At 47.2% G+C, this 24,197-nt stretch overlaps 1 protein-coding gene across 5 annotated transcripts; it reads right to left on the bottom strand.

The window, feature by feature from the left end:
- Positions 1-13,024: 13,024 nt before the first annotated feature.
- LOC111834108 (CD276 antigen homolog) lies at positions 13,025-23,864 on the bottom strand. 5 transcript variants are annotated; one of them, XM_023793057.2, is made up of 11 exons: positions 23,395-23,864; positions 23,244-23,301; positions 22,758-22,845; positions 22,577-22,655; positions 22,354-22,406; positions 18,099-18,488; positions 16,881-17,171; positions 15,736-15,834; positions 15,563-15,598; positions 15,386-15,460; positions 13,025-14,769 (listed from the first exon to the last, which is right to left on the bottom strand). In XM_023793057.2, the coding sequence occupies exons 5-10, from the start codon at positions 22,388-22,390 to the stop codon at positions 15,387-15,389; spliced, it is 927 nt and encodes a 308-aa protein (XP_023648825.1). In that variant the 5' UTR covers positions 22,391-22,406; positions 22,577-22,655; positions 22,758-22,845; positions 23,244-23,301; positions 23,395-23,864; the 3' UTR covers positions 13,025-14,769; position 15,386. The 5 variants fall into 5 exon arrangements, with proteins under 5 accessions (XP_023648825.1, XP_023648828.1, XP_023648827.1 ...); XM_023793060.2 differs by lacking the exon at positions 22,758-22,845; XM_023793059.2 differs by lacking the exons at positions 22,758-22,845; positions 23,244-23,301 and having other exon boundaries at positions 22,577-22,712.
- Between the last annotated feature and the right edge of the window lie 333 nt (positions 23,865-24,197).

Raw genomic sequence — 24,197 nt, 5'->3', positions numbered from 1 at the left:
CTCAGACACAGCCGCACCCTTCCTAACCCAGCGCTGATTAACCCTGATGTGCTGTCTTCAACCAAAACTATTTACAGACAAGAACATTCCCATAAGACCAGCTTGATCTTCAGCTGAGGGACTGGTACAATATCAAAGGCTTCTATTTCGAAATAACCATAGACACTGTGTGTTTCTCAATATGTGCGCTTGATCGTATTTGTGTTCCCGTGTTCCCGTTTTATGTCATCTTCCATTGCCGAAGACCAGGTGCAATACTCAAGAAGAGAAGTACAGAGGACAGTAGAAATCCCTAAATGTCCTTCTTGCGCCGCTCCAAATATCAAGGATACATCGGTTGTATCCTCACCAAACAAGATCAATCCCATGATTCTTTGCGCCCCAAGTTCGCTCTTGGGAGGCAAAGACTGGTCTTGCCAAGACTACAAGTATGATCTTTGCGTTATTGGTATTGAGAAACACCCACTGCATTTTAATGCCAACTAATCCTATGAAAATATGCTTAGCTCTACTTAAAGACATCTGCGAAAGGTCAACGAATTGGCCTGTTTTTTTACTTCACATGCTTCATGTAAATCCTGTCAACTTCCTACCTCCTGTGATAAAATAGCCATGCAGAGAGGAACATTTACAGCAGCCTCAGAAAGCAAGGAGGAACGTCCCCTTGAAAAGGCAGGTATGCAGGTCTGTCCTGGGAAGGCATCAGGCCCACGAGAAACACGGGAGCAGAGGATCGGTAATTAGGTGTGAATGGACATGGCAGGGCCGTCAAATAAGGGGACAATCAGGCCGGACTGAAGGTTTCCTTCTATCCTGTTTCTGTCTGACAGCAATTCCTCGAACACATCAAAAATGTACACCGTTGGTCTCTCATAGGCTGATTCTGATCCCACTGTCTTTGCTGTTTTCCATTATGGCTTTAACTGCAGTCACCGATATCATTCGGGATAAGCAAAGTAATGAAACCATGCTGATCGTCCTGGGCTTTTTCATTGATCATTGCTCTCTAGGTCATTCTGGAGGACAGCTTCAGTTACAGCTTTGCAGACTGCTTCAGTCAGGCTGCGCAGAGATGAAGGTCTGCGTGGGTTCAGGGTTCAGAATCAACACTTGGCTGCGCTACAAATGCTACCACGTGTGCCTTTGGGTCAGCTATTGTTTTTCAGACCTTTTCAGAGTTCCTTACTCAGAGATCATCCTTTTTGCAATTCATATCAGGAGTTCTTCTTCATCCCACAGAGCAGCTGGCTTCTCGCAGATGTCCTACAGACATGGGCGTCGTCCGTGAATCGGCACTGACCACGTCCGCTCTTCCTCATGCTGGCCGCCAGACTCTGTAACACTGCCGGACCCCTCAGAAGGGTGAAGTAAAGGTGAAAGAAGTAAATAAGACTCCTGCAATTATAATTTATTTAGGCAGGACAGCCTGATCTGGAGAGGAGCAGTATAGGGTGTAAAGCGGCTTCAAACAATTATGGCCTGGATACTACGGCACCCTACTGCTCCTGCCACAGCAGCCCGTAAATTATTTACGCATTTGTCAGGCTCCCTAATGGCAAAGGGCTTTAAAAACCTTCCGTTCTCCCATTCACTCCCATGCTTTTTGCTGCGATACAATCTGGGCTCCTCGTAGCTCAATAGTTCAGCAGCAGTTCACCCCCTGCGCAGACCTAACAGGCACTGTGCAGACCTAGCAGGCACCACGCAGCCCAGCTGTTTGCAGAGACACCTTCGCTGCAGCTGTAGGTGACCCTGCTTTGTATTATCAGAAAACACAGAGAGTCCGTTTGGTTAGGAGCCTCTTTTTGTGTCCTCCGTCTGGGAAAAGGACCACACATCGTCTCCATGTGGCCCCCACTGATCTATGCAGTATTTTCTTACTAAGCATCCGGGACGCTCTTTCGGCCCCCAACCACGTCAACTCTACCTGAGAGTCCCCAAGGAAGGACCCCTAACATCCTCATCGATGGACTGCAGCAAGTCATGGGGGGGGGGGGGGGTACCCCAGTGCGATGCGAGAAAGATCCAGGCGCATGGCCGTGCGGTGTGTTTATAAATCCTAAAAAAAGGCATCAGGAGAAGGATTTCTCAGGGAGGGGTGAGAGTTCACCCCCCGCAAACAAAACCGCCCTCTGAGAGGTCATCTGTATCGATCTCATCGGCCGCGACACCCCCCCAGGGAAGCGAGGGAGGACACTTCATTGACACTGTGGCCAGTTTAATCTGCTCCGCTGTTGTTTGCTTACAGGCCAGGGGGGTGGAGGGGGGGGGGGTTCCTTTATTCAAACAGATCTCCTGTTAGCCTCAGCCTCAGTTAATTCCGTGTTCATGAACTGCCTGTTCAGATGAAGCACGTCCATATCTTGAGGGACCCTGGGGCAGGGGAGCGGGGGGGGGGGGGGGGCTAGTCAGGGATAGAAATGAACAGAGAGCAAAGCTGAAAGAGCCCCATGGAAATCAATATAAGGGGAGGGGGCCGTCTTTGAAATGCAGAGACAAAACACTTCTCAGCATGGGCCGGGGGGGTCATGATCCACCGGCGAGACGCAGCTCTGTGACCTCACAGGCGATAAGGTGGACCTCAAGGTATTGTGGGTAATCTTCCCAAAAACGTTTTGCCCTTGACTAACAGTATGATCTCATGTAATTGCTGTTAGGGAACAGAGTCAGGGGCCTCTTTTCTTGTTGGACAATTTATCCCCCCCCCACCATCCTATAACCAATAACAAAGTAAAGGATGCTTGTCACCATTTATTCATGCCCCCCCCAGCCTCATTTTCCCACAGAATTCCCCACATCCTGTTCACTAATGGGTACCACACAATGCTATTGTGTACATAGGGCCTGAAATGGACCTTGTTTTAAAGCTCGACACACAATTGCGGCAGTGCATAGCTTTGGGGAGGGCGACAGGTGTGAAAGGCAAGCTCATATGTGTGTCGGGGGAGGGAACGCACACACACACACACACACCATGCAAGGAATTGCGTTGTGGATGACTTCATCACCCAGGCTCTTGTCTACACAAAGCTGAAATTAAATCAATATTCAGTTCAGGGCCATTTGATCCCAGTCCAAATTCCTTTAACGGCCTTAATTCCCCAACAGTTCCATTTTTTGAGCCGTGACCTTTAAATCTTAGGGCTTTACTATGGGATGCGAAAATAGGCCATAGAGGTGCTGCCCTCTACTGGTCAACATAATTATACCATCTCAATGACAGGTTTATTTCGAATCAGGCAGTTATATGGCCAGGCAAATAAACACATGGGGGGGGGGGTGACATTTTGAAACGATATGGAGTGGCACTAAAGTGGAGCAGGAAAACTGCAGAGCAAATGGCGAGGCACACTGACATACTGACACGCTGCAGATTGTTGATAAGCTGCGTGTGATTGTGTGCGTGTGACATACAGAGACACAGGGAGCAAAAGCCTCATTGTTCTGATACAAACAATGCAAAATAAAGGGAAGAGAATGAACCATATTCATTTTAACTGCTGGGGGGGGGGGAGCTTTATAGGCATCTGTCTCATTGCCCCCCCCCCACCCAGTGAGTTAACAGGAATCACCACTATTTCCCCCTGCAGCTGGGCCATGCAGCCTGGCCCTCGTCTTCATCGCCTTCATCCACCTCATGGTCTCGCTTGTCGCCTCTGTCCCCTCCATCCCCCTGGTGGTTTTGGCGTAGAGATCCAACCAAAGTTCAGGGTGATGAGCAACTGTAGCCAAGACACGGTAAGCTGACAAGCAGAGCATGCGGCCCATGACCCGTGATCCGGACTGTGAGCATTCTGCCGCATGTTCACTGTGCTGCCCCCTGGAGGGAGGAACAAACACTACAGAATCCATTTGAAAGAGCCAAGATTAACATAAACAAAGGAGTTTTTCATCCAGGGGGATTTGAAGTTAAAAGGCTTTATCTCTAAGAAAAAGTCAATTTGCTCCAGCTGAGGTAATAACTTAAGTACACATTTATACAAACAAATTTTTAGCTAGAAACTAATTAAACGATTAGTATTTCCAACCAGCGAGTCCTACACAATTTATGTGCACTTTGTTTTACTTATACATGTATTATGGATTTAACCTGTTTTATCAGCTTCGGAGGGATCGCTGGAATGGAAAGGGATTCATCGCAAATCACATTGTGGAAGCTGTTTGGAAGTCACCGTTTACGACGTTCATCCTCGTCTGGAGATAATAATTAATGGCCACGTTGCTGACGAGGAGCCCCCCCGATCGTTTAACGTGGGAGTTTCTCACATCGGCCCCCCCCCCCAGGCTTTGTGCTGGCACGGCTTCCTGGAATTGAAATAGGCGCGCACACCCCTCCCTCCCCACATCCCAGCCCCCCTTCCTGCACTCCTGGCCAGCCTCCTTGAGACTCCCGGGCGGGAGCCTTGACGCCTCAGGAGCCGCCCCCCCCCCCCCTCGGAACAATGGCGTCTCCTTCCCTGCGCTCGACTCGGCAGTGAGAAAGGGAGCGGGAGAGGATCCCACACAGGCTGCAGGAAGCTGACCTAAGCGATCCCTCCTGCTTCTTCACCTCCTTCTGTGTGGCCGTCACACAATCCACTCACGGACCTAAACTCTCCACCAGAAGCTCTCATTGCTGGTAACCGCCTCACGTAAAGTATCCACCAAGAAACGGCCCCAAATCGCGACAGTGACCTGGCTGACTTGGTGCCTCGCGGAGAAAAAGGCAGATTTTTTTGCCCGCAATCAGCGAGAAGAGCGGCCTGCCCTGATCGCCCCTCCTTTCCGGCAGACTCCGCCAGGTTGGCGGCCCCTCCTCTCCTCTGCCCCACCCTGACTGCTCCCAGCTGTCTGCACATTCCATCATACCTTGAACACTTTCCGCCGCGACCACGTTACGTCCCCCACGACGAGTGTGTACTTTAGAAATGAGTGCTTGTGTACTTTACGCCATAACAAGGTCTAAATGATAACGAGTCCGAATCAGAGCGCTGTCAGAACATCCAGGGGTCACATATACAAAACTCTGATTTTTAAGGACAGTAATGTTGGGTCGTCCAGGGGGCTTAAGCCCTCGTGGCTGTTAAGCATGTGATCAAAGAGGTCGGGGGTCTGGTCCTGTCAGGCTGCAGTCAGCAGCTCCTCGCTGTTTGGTATTATCACACCTGTGGTTCGGAGAGTAATCCCTGGGAATCATGGGAACAGGGAATGGGGGGGTAGCCCCTCCCCCATCCAAACAGCACCCCAGCTCAGCCTTCAGGTGTGTGTGTAAGGGGGCATTCCTGATCCCCTCCATCATTGGATAACCATCTCCCTAGGACCACAGAATGAGTGTTACATATGTATAGGGAAATATACATTAAATCAATGAAGGGATGAGCTACACACACACACAGACACACACACAGAGACACCCACACACACACATACGCACAGAGATACACTCACACAAAAGCACTGTCTCAAAACTGTGAATAGAAGAAACATTAAGTAAAAAAAGGGATTCTTCGTCACTGTGACAGTGGTGCCATCCCTGTCTGTCAGAAGCAGACCATCTCGGACCTGAGAGAGCGTAAATGGCTTCTGTTTAGGAAATAAGTAGCTTAGGAGAGAAGCAGTGAAGTGTAACCAGAGACCAGCGAGCCGGGCTGCCTGTGTGCCGTTCCGCATGTAAACTGACACATTCCCAGCAGCGGGGGGATTATTCCAAACGGCCGGGATCTGCTTCCTCTTCGTCTCTGTTTTCTTTTCTGTCTCCGTGGAGCCTGCTGCATCCTCCCTCTTAAAAAGTCCCAAAGGTTCCTCTCGAGAGGGTAATTTTCTGAGGCCCAGGGGGCTGGGGGCGACGGGGCAGGGCATGGGTGCGCGACTGGGGGGGTTTGGCACCTGTCACTCAGGCTTACCCCCGGCGCCAACACACCGGGAAGCAGGCTGCATGCCTGAGGGCGGGGCATGTCCAAGCGGCGCGTCGCACAGACGCACCTGTGAGAAGCGACATCCCACCCCAGCGCGGGCGGCTTGCTCTAAAGGCAAAATAACCCCCCCCCCACCCCCAGGTTTTATCCCATTGCGGACCTTTGTGCCCCCCCTTTATTGCTAGAAGCCAGACGACGGAGCAAACAGGTCCTCTGGCTAACCCACCCCCACACAACCTGCTTTTAACCTGACAGCCCCTGGTTCGGGTGTGGGAGGGGGGTGTTTGAGCTCGCCGGCCCGCTGCTGTGCCTCTGACGGCCGACGTGGCGACGGTGGTGTGTTATAATGGCCAGCAGGTGCTGCGCCTGTGTGACGGGCGGCACTGCTGTTGGACCGATGTACCCTTAGAGGCCATTACATTTCTGCCTTCATCATGATGATGATGATGATGAAAACCTTTATTGCTGTTGTAATACACCATGTCACTAGTCACAAGTACCAGCGAAAAACTGGCCATCAACCCGACCAAACATATACAAACATCACATTATAGGGGGTAGACAGGTCAGGAAGGCGGGGGCATAGGAAGAACAGAGAAAACAGAATTACATGAGGAGAGAGGAGGAGAATAAAGAAACAGCCCCCAGACTGTACTCCAGTAGGGAGTACAATGTAGGAACAGAAAAAACACCTCAGCAACATAAGCACATAGTCACTACACCTTACAACATAAAAAGTCGTGACTTGCAACAGGGGAGGGGAATGGGGAGGTGGAGGTAGTCCAGCATAGACAAACAGCCATCCAGTCCTGCAGCCAGAGGCGCTGGTCACAGACCCGCCTGGTCACAGACCCGCCTGTTCACAGACCCGCCTGGTCACAGACCCGCCTGGTCACAGACCCGCCTGGTCACAGACCCGCCTGTTCACAGACCCGCCTGGTCACAGACCCGCCTGGTCACAGACCCGCCTGTTCACAGACCCGCCTGGTCACAGACCCGCCTGGTCACAGACCCGCCTGTTCACAGACCCGCCTGGTCACAGACCCGCCTGTTCACAGACCCGCCTGGTCACAGACCCGCCTGTTCACAGACCCACCTGTTCACGCTGGGGGTATGAAGCGGTGAAGGCCATGTTTGCGGGATGCGGTGAGTCACACCCATAATCTAAGAAATAAGTGCAGAATTGCAGTCTCTTTATTTCTGGGTCAAACTATCTGGTAAAACATCACAAGAATTATCGCAAATTATAACTGGGGGAGGGACCAAGTCCTAATGGGGGCTTTGTCCAGCTTAATCAGCTCTGCATTCCTGAGGAGTGGGGGGGGGGTGGGGGGTAGCATGGGTGACCTTACAGTATCTGAGGCTCCTAGGCCCACCTTGACCGCAGGCTGGCAGCCCCTGGGGGGGTGGAGGTGGCTGAGGGTCAGGGGTCAGCATGGGAGGGGGGCATTCCTCCTCTGTACACACTTCCGTGTCCCCATAGACCCTTTCCTGGTTGTTAACTGCGCTCTCCGTCACTCTCATTTTCTCTCTCTCTCTCCCCGTCAGACTGTCCCCCCCCCACAACGAAGCCACCACAGGTCAATCTGCAGGTGTGTTGACACTAACTTCCCCCCTTGCTTTGAGTCTCATTCCTGGCTCCTGACTTTTCAATAACGAATGGAGATAACATGCATTAGCATAAGATAACCGTCACCTCACCTGTGCCAAGCATCGATTTTCCTGAAGTTTGCCTTTCCGTCGGTGTCTGCCAGGGGAGCGGCCAAGCACACTACTGTCTGACTAGACAAGAGACGGAAAACACCTGATCTGTCATTAACCAGGAGCCAAACCCACAAAGTCTGAGAGAAGAAAGAGGCAAATCTGCTGCCTCACCATGTGGCTGGTGGTCAAAGGTCAGAATGGACTGGGTCTCTAACCTTGTTCTCTGATGGGATGGAATCCACCTTCCAGCAGTGGCAAACAGAGGGACTGGACATGACCACTGAGTAACATTTAATTTATTTAGCAGACGCTTTTATTCAAAGCACCATTCAGTTGTGAAAGCAGAGTGAGACCATTTCTATAGCGACTGGCCCTTGTTCTGCGACTCAACACCTAAATCACTTTTTCAGCAACCTTCCGATCAGAGTTATAGCCTCCTAACCTGTCAGAAATGAGCATTAACCTGTAAAATACAGACATACACTCTCCCTGCTCACTGGGTTTTGGGTTTTCCCAGCAGGCTACTGGGAGCCTCCACATGACGCCGGGTTCTGCCTGCCTTTGTGATTAACTAGGAGAAGCCTTCACATTGACATTTAAGATTAAGGTGGGGGGGATGTTACTAGTGTCTCTGATTGTACTCTGTAAGATCCACCTTAAAATAATGTTGGTGTTGCGTTAGGCAGAGCAAATACATTTCTTATGTGCATCCAGCAGAGGGCACCACCAAAACCAGATAAATGCATTTCTTATGTGCATCCAGCAGAGGGCACCACCAAAACCAGATAAATGCAAGGTGGGTAGAGGGAACTCATTTGCTGTTGAACACCAAGGCGTCTGGGCTGGCAGGACGTCCCAAACAGCCCTTTACGTGGTACCAGCTGGGGTCCGGTCTTGCTTTATTTTTTTGCTTATAAAATCATATTGCAGAAAAAATCGGGAAAGAATAAACTTAGAGACCTACAGTAACTATGACAAGTATTCCATCTAGCCCCAATCAGCAATGTGACATTTGCATGTACAATGAGTATAGATAAGAATCCTCTCCCCCTTTAAAATATTCACATTTTGTTGCTTCGCAGCTTGAAATGAAGACACACACACAAAAAAATATTTTTCCAGCTGTATTTATGTAATGCAACTTATAACAGGTGGAAGATCTAACATTAACAGTTCAGGAAAAAATGAACTTTTCAGAACCCCCTGTGATTACAGCCATGGGTGTGTTAGGATACTTCTCTACTAACTTTGCACACCTAGTCTGTGTAATATTTGCCTGCTCTCCTTTAAGAACTGCTCAACCGCAGTCAAATCGGACGGTGACCATGGTGTTAATTTAATCTATTGACATTATCGTCATAGATCAGCGTTTACTTATGGAGAAAAATTTACCGCAAGTGCCAGAAAACATATAAATCTTTCTCCTGTGTGGGGTCTCTACAGTAGGGGCAGGTGGGGTCAGGCCCCACTAGATGTCGCTGTTGAGCTAATAGTGTGCGTTTGTTACCAATGGTAGCGTTGTCTTGCATTCCAAAATGTCTTGTTATATCTGTTGCATCTATGTCAGGACTGCCCCTAACAGTCTGCCTTTGGTGCCCATGGGGCTGTCCTGTCAGCGTCTGTTTAAGCAAGTGAGCAGCTGAAATCAGTGCGAGCATGTTCAATGCGCTTTCAGTTATGAGCTGTAGGGCATAATCAGGATGGACCGTGCTGACGGCAGCCAATGAAATGTAACGCTAATCGATTTGACATCCGCCCGGTCGTTGTCATTGGTCTTTTCAACCAACAACTAGTAGTTATGTTAGCCACCAGTATCGGGTTAATAAACTCTGAAAAGGTTTTAGACATTTATACGCAACACCACGGGAGAGTTGTAGTTAAATGCACTTGCCGTGCTATCAACTGAAAACGAATTCATTCAAAGGATTGATGCAGAATGAATGACAGAAAAATGAATGACAAGTTTGCCCAGATGAAAGATCTTCGTGCTTCTTTTCTTTTCATACAGTCAACGTCACAGGTGAGTCTATTTTGCATTATTGCAAGGTTGTTTTGACTGTACGTTAAGGATTTTAATGCAGTGGGTTTCCCTACTCTGAAATGTTGCTTTGGATGTGTTATAACAGTGATCATTTACTGCTTTAAGTTTGTATTTGTAATTTGATGCAGTATAACAGGGTAATTTTTATACCAGTTCTGTGAGCTGAAATGCTGTTATTGACAAAGCCACTCATATCTCTGTCTCCACCTCCATTTACTCCTGCCCCTGTTACATTAATGCAGGCTTGTGATTTAATCGATGAGGTGCATTTGTATTAGGATTCACTGAGCCAGTACTTTGCATGTTAGCATTTCTTGTGTCCCACCAGGCTGTCTGTGCCAGAGTCACCACTGCCCCTGTGACTGTCTGTGCCAGAGTCACCACTGCTCCTGCGACTGACTGTGCCAGAGACGCCACTGCTCCTGCGACTGTCTGTGCCAGAGACACCACTGCCCCTGTGACTGACTGTGCCAGAGACACCACTGCTCCTGTGACTGTCTGTGCCAGAGACACCACTGCCCCTGTGACTGTCTGTGCCAGAGTCACCACTGCCCCTGCGACTGTCTGTGCCAGAGACACCACTGCCCCTGTGACTGTCTGTGCCAGAGACACCACTGCCCCTGTGACTGTCTGTGCCAGAGTCACCACTGCTCCTGTGACTGTCTGTGCCAGAGACACCACTGCCCCTGTGACTGTCTGTGCCAGAGACACCACTGCCCCTGTGACTGACTGTGCCAGAGACACCACTGCTCCTGCGACTGTCTGTGCCAGAGACACCACTGCTCCTGTGACTGTCTGTGCCAGAGAAACCACTGCCCCTGTGACTGACTGTGCCAGAGTCACCACTGCTCCTGTGACTGTCTGTGCCAGAGTCACCACTGCCCCTGTGACTGTCTGTGCCAGAGACACCACTGCCCCTGTGACTGTCTGTGCCAGAGACACCACTGCTCCTGTGACTGACTGTGCCAGAGTCACCACTGCCCCTGTGACTGTCTGTGCCAGAGTCACCACTGCTCCTGCGACTGTCTGTGCCAGAGTCACCACTGCTCCTGCGACTGTCTGTGCCAGAGACACCACTGCTCCTGCGACTTACTGTACCAGAGACTCCACTGCTCCTGCGACTGTCTGTGCCAGAGACACCACTGCTTCTGTGACTGTCTGTGCCAGAGACACCACTGCTCCTGTGACTGTCTGTGCCAGAGACACCACTGCCCCTGCGACTGTCTGTGCCAGAGTCACCACTGCTCCTGCGACTGTCTGTGCCAGAGTCACCACTGCTCCTGCGACTGTCTGTGCCAGAGACACCACTGCTCCTGCGACTGACTGTGCCAGAGACACCACTGCTCCTGCGACTGTCTGTGCCAGAGACACCACTGCTCCTGTGACTGTCTGTGCCAGAGACACCACTGCTCCTGTGACTGTCTGTGCCAGAGACACCACTGCCCCTGTGACTGACTGTGCCAGAGTCACCACTGCTCCTGTGACTGTCTGTGCCAGAGTCACCACTGCCCCTGTGACTGTCTGTGCCAGAGTCACCACTGCTCCTGTGACTGTCTGTGCCAGAGTCACCACTGCCCCTGTGACTGTCTGTGCCAGAGACACCACTGCCCCTGTGACTGTCTGTGCCAGAGTCACCACTGCTCCTGCGACTGTCTGTGCCAGAGACGACACTGCTCCTGCGACTGTCTGTGCCAGAGTCACCACTGCCCCTGTGACTGTCTGTGCCAGAGACACCACTGCCCCTGCGACTGTCTGTGCCAGAGTCACCACCGCCCCTGCGACTGTCTGTGCCAGAGACACCACTGCCCCTGTGACTGACTGTGCCAGAGACACCACCGCCCCTGTGACTGTCTGTGCCAGAGTCACCACTGCTCCTGCAACTGTCTGTGCCAGAGACGACACTGCTCCTGTGACTGACTGTGTCAGAGACACCACTGCCCCTGTGACTGACTGTGCCAGAGACATCACTGCCCCTGTGACTGTCTGTGCCAGAGTCACCACTGCTCCTGTGACTGTCTGTGCCAGAGTCACCACTGCCCCTGTGACTGTCTGTGCCAGAGTCACCACTGCCCCTGTGACTGTCTGTGCCAGAGTCACCACTGCTCCTGCAACTGTCTGTGCCAGAGACGACACTGCTCCTGTGACTGTCTGTGCCAGAGTCACCACTGCCCCTGTGACTGACTGTGCCAGAGACATCACTGCCCCTGTGACTGACATTGACATTGACTGACATTGTTGCCTAGATGGCAGCACCTCCTGGATTGGATCATTACTCTGTAAATTTCGATGTTTTCCATCGTGTTCCAGCTAAGCCCACCCTCACCTCATATAACCCCAGCAGCAGCAACAGCCCACATGAGCTCAATTTGGCTAAATGCGCATTTTGCATGCTTGCAGTTGCATATTTGTGTAACTCAGCACCTTTGGGATCTTTGGCCCTTGTCCAGAAGGTTGTGTGTTTGAGTCCTAAACCCTGTAGAGCCCCCAGCCACTTCAGGGATGCTGGTTGACCTTGTTCTCTGTCCCTAGACTCTCCTTGCTTTTTTTGTTCGACTGCAAATGTCACTATAGTTCATTCAAGTGTTAAATGTGTCTGTATCTACTGACATTAAAACTCTGAAAATATGAAACATCCATAGAGGGGCGCTGCACCTCTAGGACCAGGGTTTGAGTCTCTGCGCTGGCACAGCATATGTGGAGTTTGCATGTTCTCCCCGTGTCATCGCGGGGTTGACTCTGGGTTCCATCCACAGCCCAAAAACGGGCTCAAATTGAGAACTGAGGTGCCACAGTCCCTGAGTATGAACGCTGCGATGGGTTAGTGCTCCATCTTGGGTTTTTGCCCTTGCATCCATAGCTTCCGGGATAGGCTCCGGACCCCCCACAACCATGCATAGGACAGGGAAATATTGAAAATGGATGGAATATTTTTTTGTCTTTCTTATCTTTTTTTTGTTTTATTTCAAGAACTGTACTGTCACCCCGCCTACTGTTGCAAAACCGATGAACCAGTTGCATTTCCTGTATTTCATAGCAACAGACAAAAAATAGAAGCTCTAAACAAATGTCTTCCAGGAAGAGTACAGCTTGATGTCTATTGACGCCTATTCCTGTTATTTAAAAATTGCTATTTTTAACTTCTTTTTAATTTTGGTGCACAAACAACAGGTCTTGTCTTAATATTTTATTGGCAAACAATATTTGCCCGTCTTTGTCGTGGCTGCACGTGTTAGCATTTCCCCTACAGCTTATTACTGCTGTCAGGAATCTTCTTCTGTGGCACAGCGCGCGAAAGCCGCACACTGAACTACGTGTAGAAAATTTTAACAAGCTGACGTGCATCATTTTCATTTGACATTTCATAACTGTCCGATAGAGGGCGATGTTAGACAACAAAACTCATTTATTGTAAATAACACATTTGACATCCCATGATTGCGAGTACTTGATGTATATAGTTTATATATGTCTTGCTTCATATTTACAGCTTTAGTTGCTGGCAAGATATAGCTATAATTCACGGTGGTATACAAATTGCTTGTACGATATTTATAACACGTCTTTACATGTTGTCTGATAAGTGACATCCATATATAAATGCAAAAATATATATCAAAAGAGTTATTTTAAATTCCGTTCATTTCGTGCAGAAAGTGAGGCATTACATCAGATCGCTACGTCAGCATCTTTAAATAATATAACGTTTATTTTTTCGTTTCCTCTTTACATAAAGTTAAATACGAATGTTTCAATCTACTGACATGTTATAAAATACATTTGTTCCTGGGAAATTGCAGGAACGCAAGCCCAGCAGAATCAGGCTGCGGTTTAGCAGCAGACAGGCGACGCATAAATCATTGCAGCTGTGTGCAGTGAGTAGGACTCATTTCTCAGACATCAGTGCATGTAGATATAACACCCATGTAGGTATCTTCCTTCTGGGAAGTATGGCATGAAACGCACCCTGACAAAGTCATGATGCAGATACGTCCGTCCGTCACAACACAGCATTGTCTGTACGTACAAGAAACAGCAGTTTCTCGCGTGTTTTAATCGTTTCATTCATTGCAAATAAAATTGCTTTTTTATGTCACCCTGAATGTTTAATAAGTCCAACTCGTACAGTCAAGTTTAGAATGGACTCTGTAAATACAGAACACAACGGTAGTTAAAATTAACAATATAATTCCTACTCTAAGGATACAAGAGAACATTATATTTTAAAAGTGCCATGTGTCTCTCTGTTAGCTGATTTTCAGTATTTTAAAGCAGAGTCACCCAGTGAGTACCGTTCACATTCTCGTCGTGTTGGCTGGTCTCATTTTACAGCGATTAGACTGATTGAGATGGATGTAATTGTCACTTAACAAAATGACAAATATGCTTCGATCTTCCATCCACCCGCCTATCCACGTTGTAAGCCCTTGGCAGTCGTGGATTCCCCGAGAAAGAGTAAACCAGTCAACTTGTGTCTCCCATCGCTGTGTTTAGGACTGACATGTCTAAAAAAAAAGGGTTACCTTTACTTTCACCTTTTTAAACAAAATGCCTCCTTTGGATCACTTTAAAAATGAGAAATTCTGAGATGTTTTCAGTAGCAGCGAGAGTTCAGTAACACCTCGACGTCATTAAGATCCAGCACAAAAAAAAATCGGCCGTAAAGCACTCAATGCCCGCATCAGGAGGGAAATAATACAATATGCTGAGGCCAAAAGGACAACACGGATTAGTAGGGTTAGGTATAACAGTGTAAGAGACAGTAATAAATTATACACATGAAGAGGTAGTTGGTGAACAGCGTCACAGTAAGTCACAATGAGACCAGACCATGGTGATCTTCAGTGCTCGCTGCTTCATGAAGAAGCAGCACAAAGTGATCTCCCTGTCGCCGGCCTGAGTGCTCATTCCTCCAGGAAGACCATGTCAATACAATCCAGCTGCCATTTCAGTGACAATGCCTCCCCCTCCTCAGTGTGGAAACTCGCCGACTTTCCTTGGGATGTCCCTGACCTTTTAGAAGATCAGTGGTTCATCGGTGGCTGTGATGGAGGTACCAAAGTCACCCTAGCTGTGTCTGGGGGATCCACTCGATCTGTGGGCAGAGCAAGGAAGCTTCCATACAGCTGCATTCTGGGACAGAAGAAGAGAATACAGAGAGATTGTATGATGCAACGTATTATGGTTTATTCTTAGCATTGTTCGTTATTTTCCAAAACTCCCAGTATGACTCAAACGCCTGAAGCATTAAACTTCATGACTTTTCAGGCAGAGGTTTCTGCTGAAAAACACCAAGCACCTTCTGGATGTAAAGTTCTGAACAACTACCCACTGTGGGATGTACTTTTAATCATATATTCTAACCAGTATGTCGTTGCGCTACTTGTACGTGTTCGGCGCCCTGCTCTCCTTCCTCGTGGGGACGCTTTGTGCCCTTTCCCTGGGACTGACAGGGACTGAGTTTTTTTTAATGTGGTGCCATCAGGTTTGTTAGACTGATTTTTTCAGGAGAAACATGGGTGCGTGTCCTCGCCTGTAGGAGCTGAGGGGTCCTAATCTTTGTGGAGGCCTCACATGGGCTGCGACACACACACACACACACACACACATTTCTCACAGATCCAAGCACATGCATATTCTCATTTCCTTTTGTTTCAGAGTTGTACTGTTTCATCTATCGTGCATTAAACCACAGATCTGAACCAGCAAAATCCCACACCATGCAACCCGCCCCCCCCAAATATCTTACCTTACTCTAAGAGATGTATGGTAACATTAGCGTTGTCCTGTGATCCCTGCCCACCAGGGGGTGCAGTAGTGCTCTCTGCGGGACAAAAAAGGGATCTCAGATCAGGGCTGTGGAAAAGTGTCAGATCGGAGCTTTAAATAAAGACGAGCGGCTATACAGACACATGCTGCTCCGCACCTTCTGCTTGCTCCTGGGTCGATCGACAGGCAGATTCTAAAACAGGGAAGAAGAAGCAGTGAGGTAAACCAACATCAGACTGTGTGGGGTCAGCATAATTTACAAAAGCAAGAGAAAAGCAAGTTCGTCAATTTAGCCAAAAGAAAAATGTATAAGAAAATAGCTATATGTACTTTTTTTGGAGAAGCAAAAGAGATAAACAAGAATCGGCTGGATGAGCAGAATCGGCACCAGAACCAGGAGTCCGTACAAATTGACAGCAGGATCCTCACCTGCAGAAGAGGAGAGAGGATAGCATAGATTGAGCTGCTGTGACGTTGTGGTAGAAAAATTATCAACCTCTCTGATAATAAGACCCTGAGTAGTTGGTGAGTAAAGTGATCTCTTTTATTTGGGCAATCCAGCAAAGCGCTCCCCTCACACTCTGGCACTCAGTACCAAGTCACCCCGAGCACAAAGAGCAACCAGTTGATAGCTGATGGTGGTCACAAAACACCAACAAACCGAGCTTAAACGAATAACAAACACAATTCTCCTGCTCTATTGGTTCACCTTGGTAGCAAGGTAAAATCCACCCATCTTGTTCAATTTACCGGAATCTGTCTCGACTTCTAGACTCTACTTGAGATATGTATATAGATATTGATTATATGACATTGAATCACTGTTAATGTTTGGGTGTTCCATTGATTAATGATTAACACATTGACGTATTGTCATCGAGTCACTGCAAATACATGGTAAACATATGATTAGTATGATTAATATAACTATTACGTATACATTTGCACTACCGGGTAACATATTGTATATTGTCTACTGCGACTATTCTATAACTATAACTATAACTCTTTGTGCACCAGTTGGGGCAGCTTCGAGTCTCCCCCCCTGCTCCGCTGTCTGCCTCTCTAAGGTCCGATCTCTCTTCAGGGTCTGCGGAACTAACCGCAGGCAGCTATCATGAAGTGAGGTCACACAGTATTCAGAACAATCTCTTCTTGCCTAAGGCCTAAGACATAACAGACCCAATATGCCTCCCCTCCCACGCCTACCAATGTCCAATTTTCCTTCCACAACGTGTATTTCCACAGGCTGAGAAATGGCCAGCAGGTGGCCTAGCAGTGGGGGCACTGGGTTTGCATAAAACCACTTTTCAGACCACATTTTGGGCAAAAAATGGTACAAAATAACAAAGTGAGTACACAGATTTGGGAAAAAAACTCTGGCTTCATAGTATTTATTTTAATAACACATGTATTTATTTAAGTATTTCTTTGCTGCGTGCTGTTTTATAATAAGGGAAAAAGGACATGCTTACAGTGATGGATTGTCTGTGTGCTGCTTTCATTTGTGCGTAGAATTGGGTTTTCCACAATGCAGGTAACCGGAATTTCTTCCTGAGACCAGAGGTGCAGTATGCTCGTCACAGAGATGCTTCCGTTGGTGGTGCTGCTATTGGTCTTCACTTGGTCTGAGTCGATTGCCTGAGTCCCCACAATCCAGTGGATGAGAGGCTCTGGGAATCCGCCCCAAGTCTCGCAGCGGATCTCCGAGGGCCACGTGGACTCCGTACAGACTTCCACGGTCACTCGAGGCTTGCTGAAGGGGGCTGAAAGACCAGCAGACAGGCAGTGGAAATCAGTGGGGGGGGGGGGGGGGGGGCTATGCATAAAATGTTCCAGGAAACTGTCTGGAGATTTCGCTAGAATACACTTTCAGCTAATAAGTTCACATAAGCCGTCTAAAGGTGTTTTCCAGGGAAGGAACTACAGAAAAGGCCAACAGTCTTCCTATCAGGGGAGGAATTAAATAAACAAAAATTTGGGAAGGAACCGTAACCTAATTCTGGTTCATTACCCCACTGATCTGATTTCTCAGGGAGAGGTTAAACCCAAATGAGAAGCGTGGGATGGCTTAGATGCTGATGATTATGGAACAACAGATATGTAGCTGAAGTCGTGTCCTTAAGGGTTTCCTGAATAACATAAATTTTGCAGAAAAAAAATGTACATTTCTATAACCAAAGTGAAAGATCATTATGTGTACATTCCTAGTGCTGAAACCGAAACTGCTGTCTTTCGGTCCCTGATCTGTGTCGGCCCACGTTGTTCCTTAATCCCATCAGCCATGTTGCATGGTTACTTCCGTGGCCTGACTTAAAAGTGCAGCTACTTTTCTGATGCCAAACGCATCGCAAATCCCCCCAGGACCGACTGCTCTGGAAAGTACATTTCCAGCCATATTAAGGCTGTGAGATATGCAAGAAATTTCCATGTATGTAGTGGACCTATATTTTTAAATGCACTTTGCATTTTAAATATGATTTTATTGTCGTTTATAATTTGCTATCAGTGTTCGGAATGCGCAGTGGTGCTCCTCTGACAGCAGGCTAATGAACGCAGATTTTGTATCATTTGAATGTAAGAAAATTTTACAGTCAGAGTTTGAATTGAAAGAATTCTATTGGCTTTGACAGCACAGGGATCTATGTGGTTCTCGCTTATGCACAAAGCGGTAGCAATTCTGCTGATCTCACCTCCAACATTGAGCTGAGTCCTGCAGCGAGGTCTGTTGCTGTTTTTTTCAGGCACGATAATTGTTTCGTACTGGCCGACGTCCGCAGGCCGCACCGATTTCAGTAACAGACTGAAGTTCCCCCTGGTCAGTTCATTGGGAAAGACTTCTACTCGACCACGGAAGCTGTCCTTTTGGTTCATTTCAGTGATTATGCCCTGTTTGAAAGTCAACACCACGTCTGAAGAGGACCTTCCTTGTGACTGCTCTCGCTGCCAGAAGACGCGCAGGTCCTTCTCCTGATAGGTGGCTGAGGTAGAGCAGGCCAACATGATGTTGTCACCGACTTGCACAGTGACCGTTGCATTGTAAATGTAGTTTTCTTCACTTTGGACCAGCAGAATCATGCATCCTGCATGTGATCAAGAGACAGGTGGTGAGGACCCAAAAAAGAGGAATGCAAAAACACTGTTTTACCTTATTCAGCTGCTCAACAGCATTTGGTTGGTTGATGGTTAGTAATGAAGGAAAGAAAAAAACTTTTTTTTTGTTTTGTTTTTTTGATCCCACTAGATGGCGCCCTTGGTTTGCTTTGGGGCATGCTTTGTGCCCGTTTTTGAACATAGAGCACCACCTAGTGGAGTAAAAAATATACAGCAAATGGTTTACGAAGCATCATTTTGTCCATCACTAAAGGTTAGATATAGCTGACCTTGTTGAATTATAGAATATAACTGAAGGCAGACCACTGTCTAACAGGGACAATTGGGAGGGCCAGGTGAGGACCCAGGTAGGAGGGGTTGCATGTTATGGAGGCCCGAATTATAGTTATGGCCTGATTGAAGGTATAACATATGCAACAAAATGCATGTTATGTACAGCTGGTGTGTGCATGAAAAAGCTTTGTTCTGTCTTCTGTCTGTTCTGTTCTTTCTGGCAACATGAGGATGTTGTTTTGCATCTACATATAAAGTAAGAGCCCTAAAAAATCAGAAGCCCGAACTCCAACAAGAACAAACATCCTTAGCCCAATCCGTAAACATTACCAAACAAGTCAACAAAAGGCTGGGGTACACCCTGGACGGGATGCCAGTCTATCGCAGGGCACAGGGCTGGGGTACACCCTGGACGGGATGCCAGTCTATCGCAGGGCACAGGGCTGGGGTACACCCTGGACGGGATGCCAGTCCATCACAGGACACAGCCAGTTGATCATTTTGGTTTTTGTTTTTTACTTTTTTCTGGATAGATTTTGGCACTGACACGGATAGTTTAATTCCTTCATAAATTAAGGGATTTTCCTGAGATTTCTTGTTCTGCTTGGCATTTCAAAAAAGGGTTTTCCTAAACTGAATGTTTTTCTGGTGCTAAAACTTACACTTAAATGTCGAAGGATAAAAAATACCAGTCTTTCGGAAATGAGTCACTGGAAAATCAGGGGCCCTTCCAACTGAAAAAAAAAATCAGTCTTATACATTCTGACCGTTGTTCAGCCGCCCACACAAGTGTCCAGAGAGACACACTGGGGCTTAAAGGCTCTGATCGGGGTAAAAGCAGAAGTCCATGCGGAGCTTGACGCAAGTAAAAACAAGAACAGAGAGTGACGGGCTTCTGTCACTGTAATGATGACACGCAGAAGGCGGCCACACCGCACCCAATGAGTTCCATGACGCCCACTGTCGCTATTCCTATCTGCTCGAAAGAGGCGTCAAGAGGCTACAATGGAAGCGGCCCACGGGGTGTTCCGGGCATGTGTTTCAGATCCCGTTTTGCTGAAAAAAAAGGCTTTATTTTGCTTACGATCATGGGAGATAGGCTGCTCGGAGTTGCCAGTCAAGATGGCAACCTGAAAACAAACAGCCGATTGTTTGCATTGCTCCTATCATTTGAGGCATTTCCCTAGTTAATTTGTAGTTATTTAATTATGTCCATTTAGTTCATTCATTTATAGTTTTCATATTTCTTATTATTATATTTCTTTCTGTCCTTGCTACTCGCTCATCGTGTTCTTTGCCTCTCATACAACTTACTCTCCCCAAGGCCGTCTGACCCCCCTGGCTCCGGGAGTCTGTATGAAGACCATAGATAAAGGGCCTGCTTCCCTCAGGGGGGGGCAGAGACAGAGACAGATGCAGACAGACACTGAACCGGCCGTGTGAATCATCTTTCTGTAACACCTTCATTCTGTCTTAATAAACTGCTTAAGCTTAAGGAACCTGCCTCACCATTCGACTAAAAGAACTGGACGTTTCACTGAAGAAATCTGCCACCCTGCAGAGACTGACACACTTCTGCACTTTAAAACTTCACACTTGGGGTGTCGAGATGGGGGCTCAGTGGTGCTGCTTACTCCATGCGCCAAAAAGTACATGATTTCCCAGCGAAAAGCCCCCAGCTGTCCAGTCTATGGGCCACACCGGCATCCCTGAATCCCGACACCTTTGTCGACTGGCTGTTCTTGGTCGTCTCTGATGGCTACCCAACTCACGGGCTACTATTACATTTGCACCCACATCAGTTAATCCTAAATTTCAGTAACCGCTTTGCAACTAGAGATCATTCAACAAGAAAAGGGAATAATAATAATAATAATAACAATAATAATAATACGTTTCATTTGAATAATGCTTTTCAGGGACCCAAAGAAGCTTACGACTGTCACGTAGCAACAAAAAAAAAAGGAAAGACTAAGAATGTCGAACACAGCTAGAAAGTAATAAACATAATAATATATATAGACAAGAGTTCAAACTTATGTACGGTTACATTTATTTTGCAGATTAAAAGAGGCCTTTGTCTAAAGTGGCATCCAAGTAAGGATCATCAGAAAACTTTTGTTATTCCTGGGGAAATTGTTGGTGATTACAGACTGCAGTAAACAACAGCACTGAAAGGCAAAAACAGAGGATGCACAGCACTGCATACAACAATTGCTGTATCAAATCAAAGTAAGTATAATATATAGAATATGTAACAGGTGGTGCTCATTGAGCAGGGTCAGGTATTGTAGCTCACAGAAATGGGTATATCACCAGGGTACGCATCGGAATTCCCCCAGCATGAGTCATCTTAGTCACATTTTACCTTATGATAAGAACTATTTATTTTGGCCTAGGTCACAGTCCACCCATGTCGTCACACCCCCCCCCCCATTCTCGGAATTGTCTGGGGGACAGAATCTTCCCAGGTTACTTTGCCTGATAATAGGGGGGTACAGGGGTAGCTGGGGGTGCCGGAGCGCTTTCCCTTTTTGATGTTTACTGGGGGAGACCCCCCCCCCCCCCAAGGTCAGTAAATTTGATCACAGATGATCATGCAAATTTTACAGCCTACTTTCCTGCCCCTACTGCAGAGACACAGGGGGCCTTCACACTTGGTCTGCATTTATCCCTGGTAGCCCGTCCAGCTTTACATATTACTGGTAATAGCCACACTAAACATTACACTCAAGTAGTAATCTTGCAGATATTTCGGAGACGTGCAGTTGATTCATAGTTAACATCTCCGGGTCCCACATGGAGGCCGTAACGAGCTTGTAGACAACTTAAAGTAAGAGCCTAAACCAGCAGTAGTGGACTATATTACTGACTCTGTTGCTCTGATAAAAACACACGATTCAGTGGCGTGACTCGGTTCATTAACACTTTTGCTGTAAAAACTCATCAAAAATGATATAGCTATGAAATCGCACACAGACAAACACATGTGCCGTCCTTACAAGTTAACAAGTGAAACATGTATTTGGTTACTATGGGAAGTGTTAAGAGTGGGCCAGTCATATATGAAGCTCAGAGAGTCACAGCACTTAATGAAATGAATGATAGGTGCTTTTTGATATGTCACTATTCTGCTGCGGCTGGGGCTCAAACCAGCAACCTTCCGATCACAGGGACAGAGCCACTGCCCCAAATAAAGCTCATTAACAAAATCAATACAGACGCTCCTCTACCTACGACCTTTCAACTTACGAACACACGAAAGAAGAGGACTGTAAGTCCAAATTGTGTTCGTCAGGCTCCCGTTTCCTGTCCGCAACATAATTTTTTTTCTTTTCTGTGCGCCAGTTCCGCCTAGTACGACATCTGGCCGCTACTCCCGCCGTGCAGCAGCGTAGCGTCCGTACTCACAGCATCCTAGTTCTTTGTACTTACGTATACCCTTAAAATGATGTTGAATAACAACTTACAAACATTTCGAGTTACGAGCGGCCGTTCGGAACGTATCTCAGTCGTAAGTAGAGAAGCGTCTGTACTAACCGTAATAAAAAAAAGACTTACCAATTAGTTGAATCCATCTCCATTTTACCCAGGCCATGGTGAAGAGAATTTTTCTTTACGTGAAATAAAAAAATAAGGGTTAAAACACAAATCTATACAATAAGTTATTTCTTCGTAATATGTCTCTAAATCAAGCAGAATAAATAAATGGGAGTGTGAGGTGGAAGATTCCGCGCCTGTGGCAGTGCCCTCCGTACCGCTTATGTGCGCCTAGACCACTGACCTGTCAAAATAATCTAGTGCTGTTATTTCCGGAGCGTGTCATTCGGCGTATGGGTGACTGGCAGCCCTCAAGCTGCGGTCTGAAACGGAGAAAAGCGTTTTTCTCAGTTATCGACTTACTTTGTACGCGTGCTTTTCTGAAAAGAGAAAAAGAGAGACAGCTGTTGGTGGCTGAGACGTACCGCAGTGTCCTTTCAGTCTCTGTTTTCTGTGGTGTCTTTAATAAAGCTATTTATATGCCGAATACACCCAGATGTTCGGACTTGAATCCTCCGGGACAGATAAACTTAACTACAACACTCATACCAGCACGACGGGCACTTATTTAAACAAGGAAGCAAAACCTCAGCGTTTAGCCTATCCGCAAGACAGACACTTTGTAAAAACCTAGAAAATCAGGACTCCAGATATGCACTGCACATATCCCGCCGTTATTTTGATTATTCGTGATCGCGGCGCTATCGGAGCCCGCAGCCGCTCTGCAGGCGCAACTACATGGTCCTGAAAGTGCGGCTCTAATGCGCGCTGGAGCCGCTCCGGAGAACCTCTGCCCGGTATAAGAACAGAAGAAGCGAAATTCTCCTAATATAAACGCTTCGTGTTAATATGTAAGCAGCGCATGGCAGACGCAAGAACTTATAAACTGAAAGAGGAAGAACGATAAGTACTGTACACGATGCGAGGTAAATGACCGGGAATCTGGTGGCTTTCGAGTAGATGGCATTCCTGCATAGAAAACAGAAACTAACACTTAGATTGCTGTAAAAAGCTCAACTGAGGTAGGCCTATTTAAGTCGGGGAAAAGGCAGTACATCTTACCTTAGTGTTACATTCTTCTCCTATTAGACCACTAAGCGGAGTAAAGTACTTCAGACATCCACTGGCCGAAATGTGCTGGAAGTTCTAGCGGCTTACCGTTTTTCTGTCTGGTTTCCTTTTTGCGGGGATTTTACCCTGGAACTTCCCCGCTATGTCCAGCATGTCCCTCGGACATGGTACGGCATTACCAATGCCAGTCAGTTATCATGGTAGATCGCACAAATCTGGTCACATTACAAATATCGCAATCGGATTTTATTATAGCCAAAGCTAAATAATTACGTGCAATCATCTCTTCATATTGAAACAAGCCATACGATTAATTCCGACAAACTTAAGCATTTCCACGCAAGATTTCATTTCTGTTTGGGCTCCATATTCGGGAATATGTGGGGGGGGTAGGGAAATTTTAAAATCCCTGCCGTTAATTAAGTACCGGAGTTTTACTTGAGGTATTTCCCAGAATTCCCTGAATCTCTTGTTAGGGCTTCCCGCCTTTCTACTCATATTTCAGTTTGGTGGTGCGATGTACTGGCAAATCTTTCATTGGGAACATATGACTTCTGGCCGTTTCCTGTCTGGTCTATCATCGATCCATCCATTCATGTAGGATTTGTGACTAGAGTATAGCGTATAAAGAGTATAGCGTCTCCATACGTTTGTAAGGCATCAAACATTTGATTTTATGGCCACGCACATCACAATAGTCTAATAAAAATTAAATATGAATAATTTTATTTTCTAAGTGGAGCCGTAGAATAGATAAAGTTCAGTGAAGTCACCCTCAAAAATATTACTGGCCC

Source organism: Paramormyrops kingsleyae, chromosome 16, assembly GCF_048594095.1.
Source record: "Paramormyrops kingsleyae isolate MSU_618 chromosome 16, PKINGS_0.4, whole genome shotgun sequence".
Classification (NCBI taxonomy): Eukaryota; Metazoa; Chordata; class Actinopteri; order Osteoglossiformes; family Mormyridae; genus Paramormyrops; species Paramormyrops kingsleyae.
This window is presented reverse-complemented; position numbering and strand designations above follow the sequence as displayed.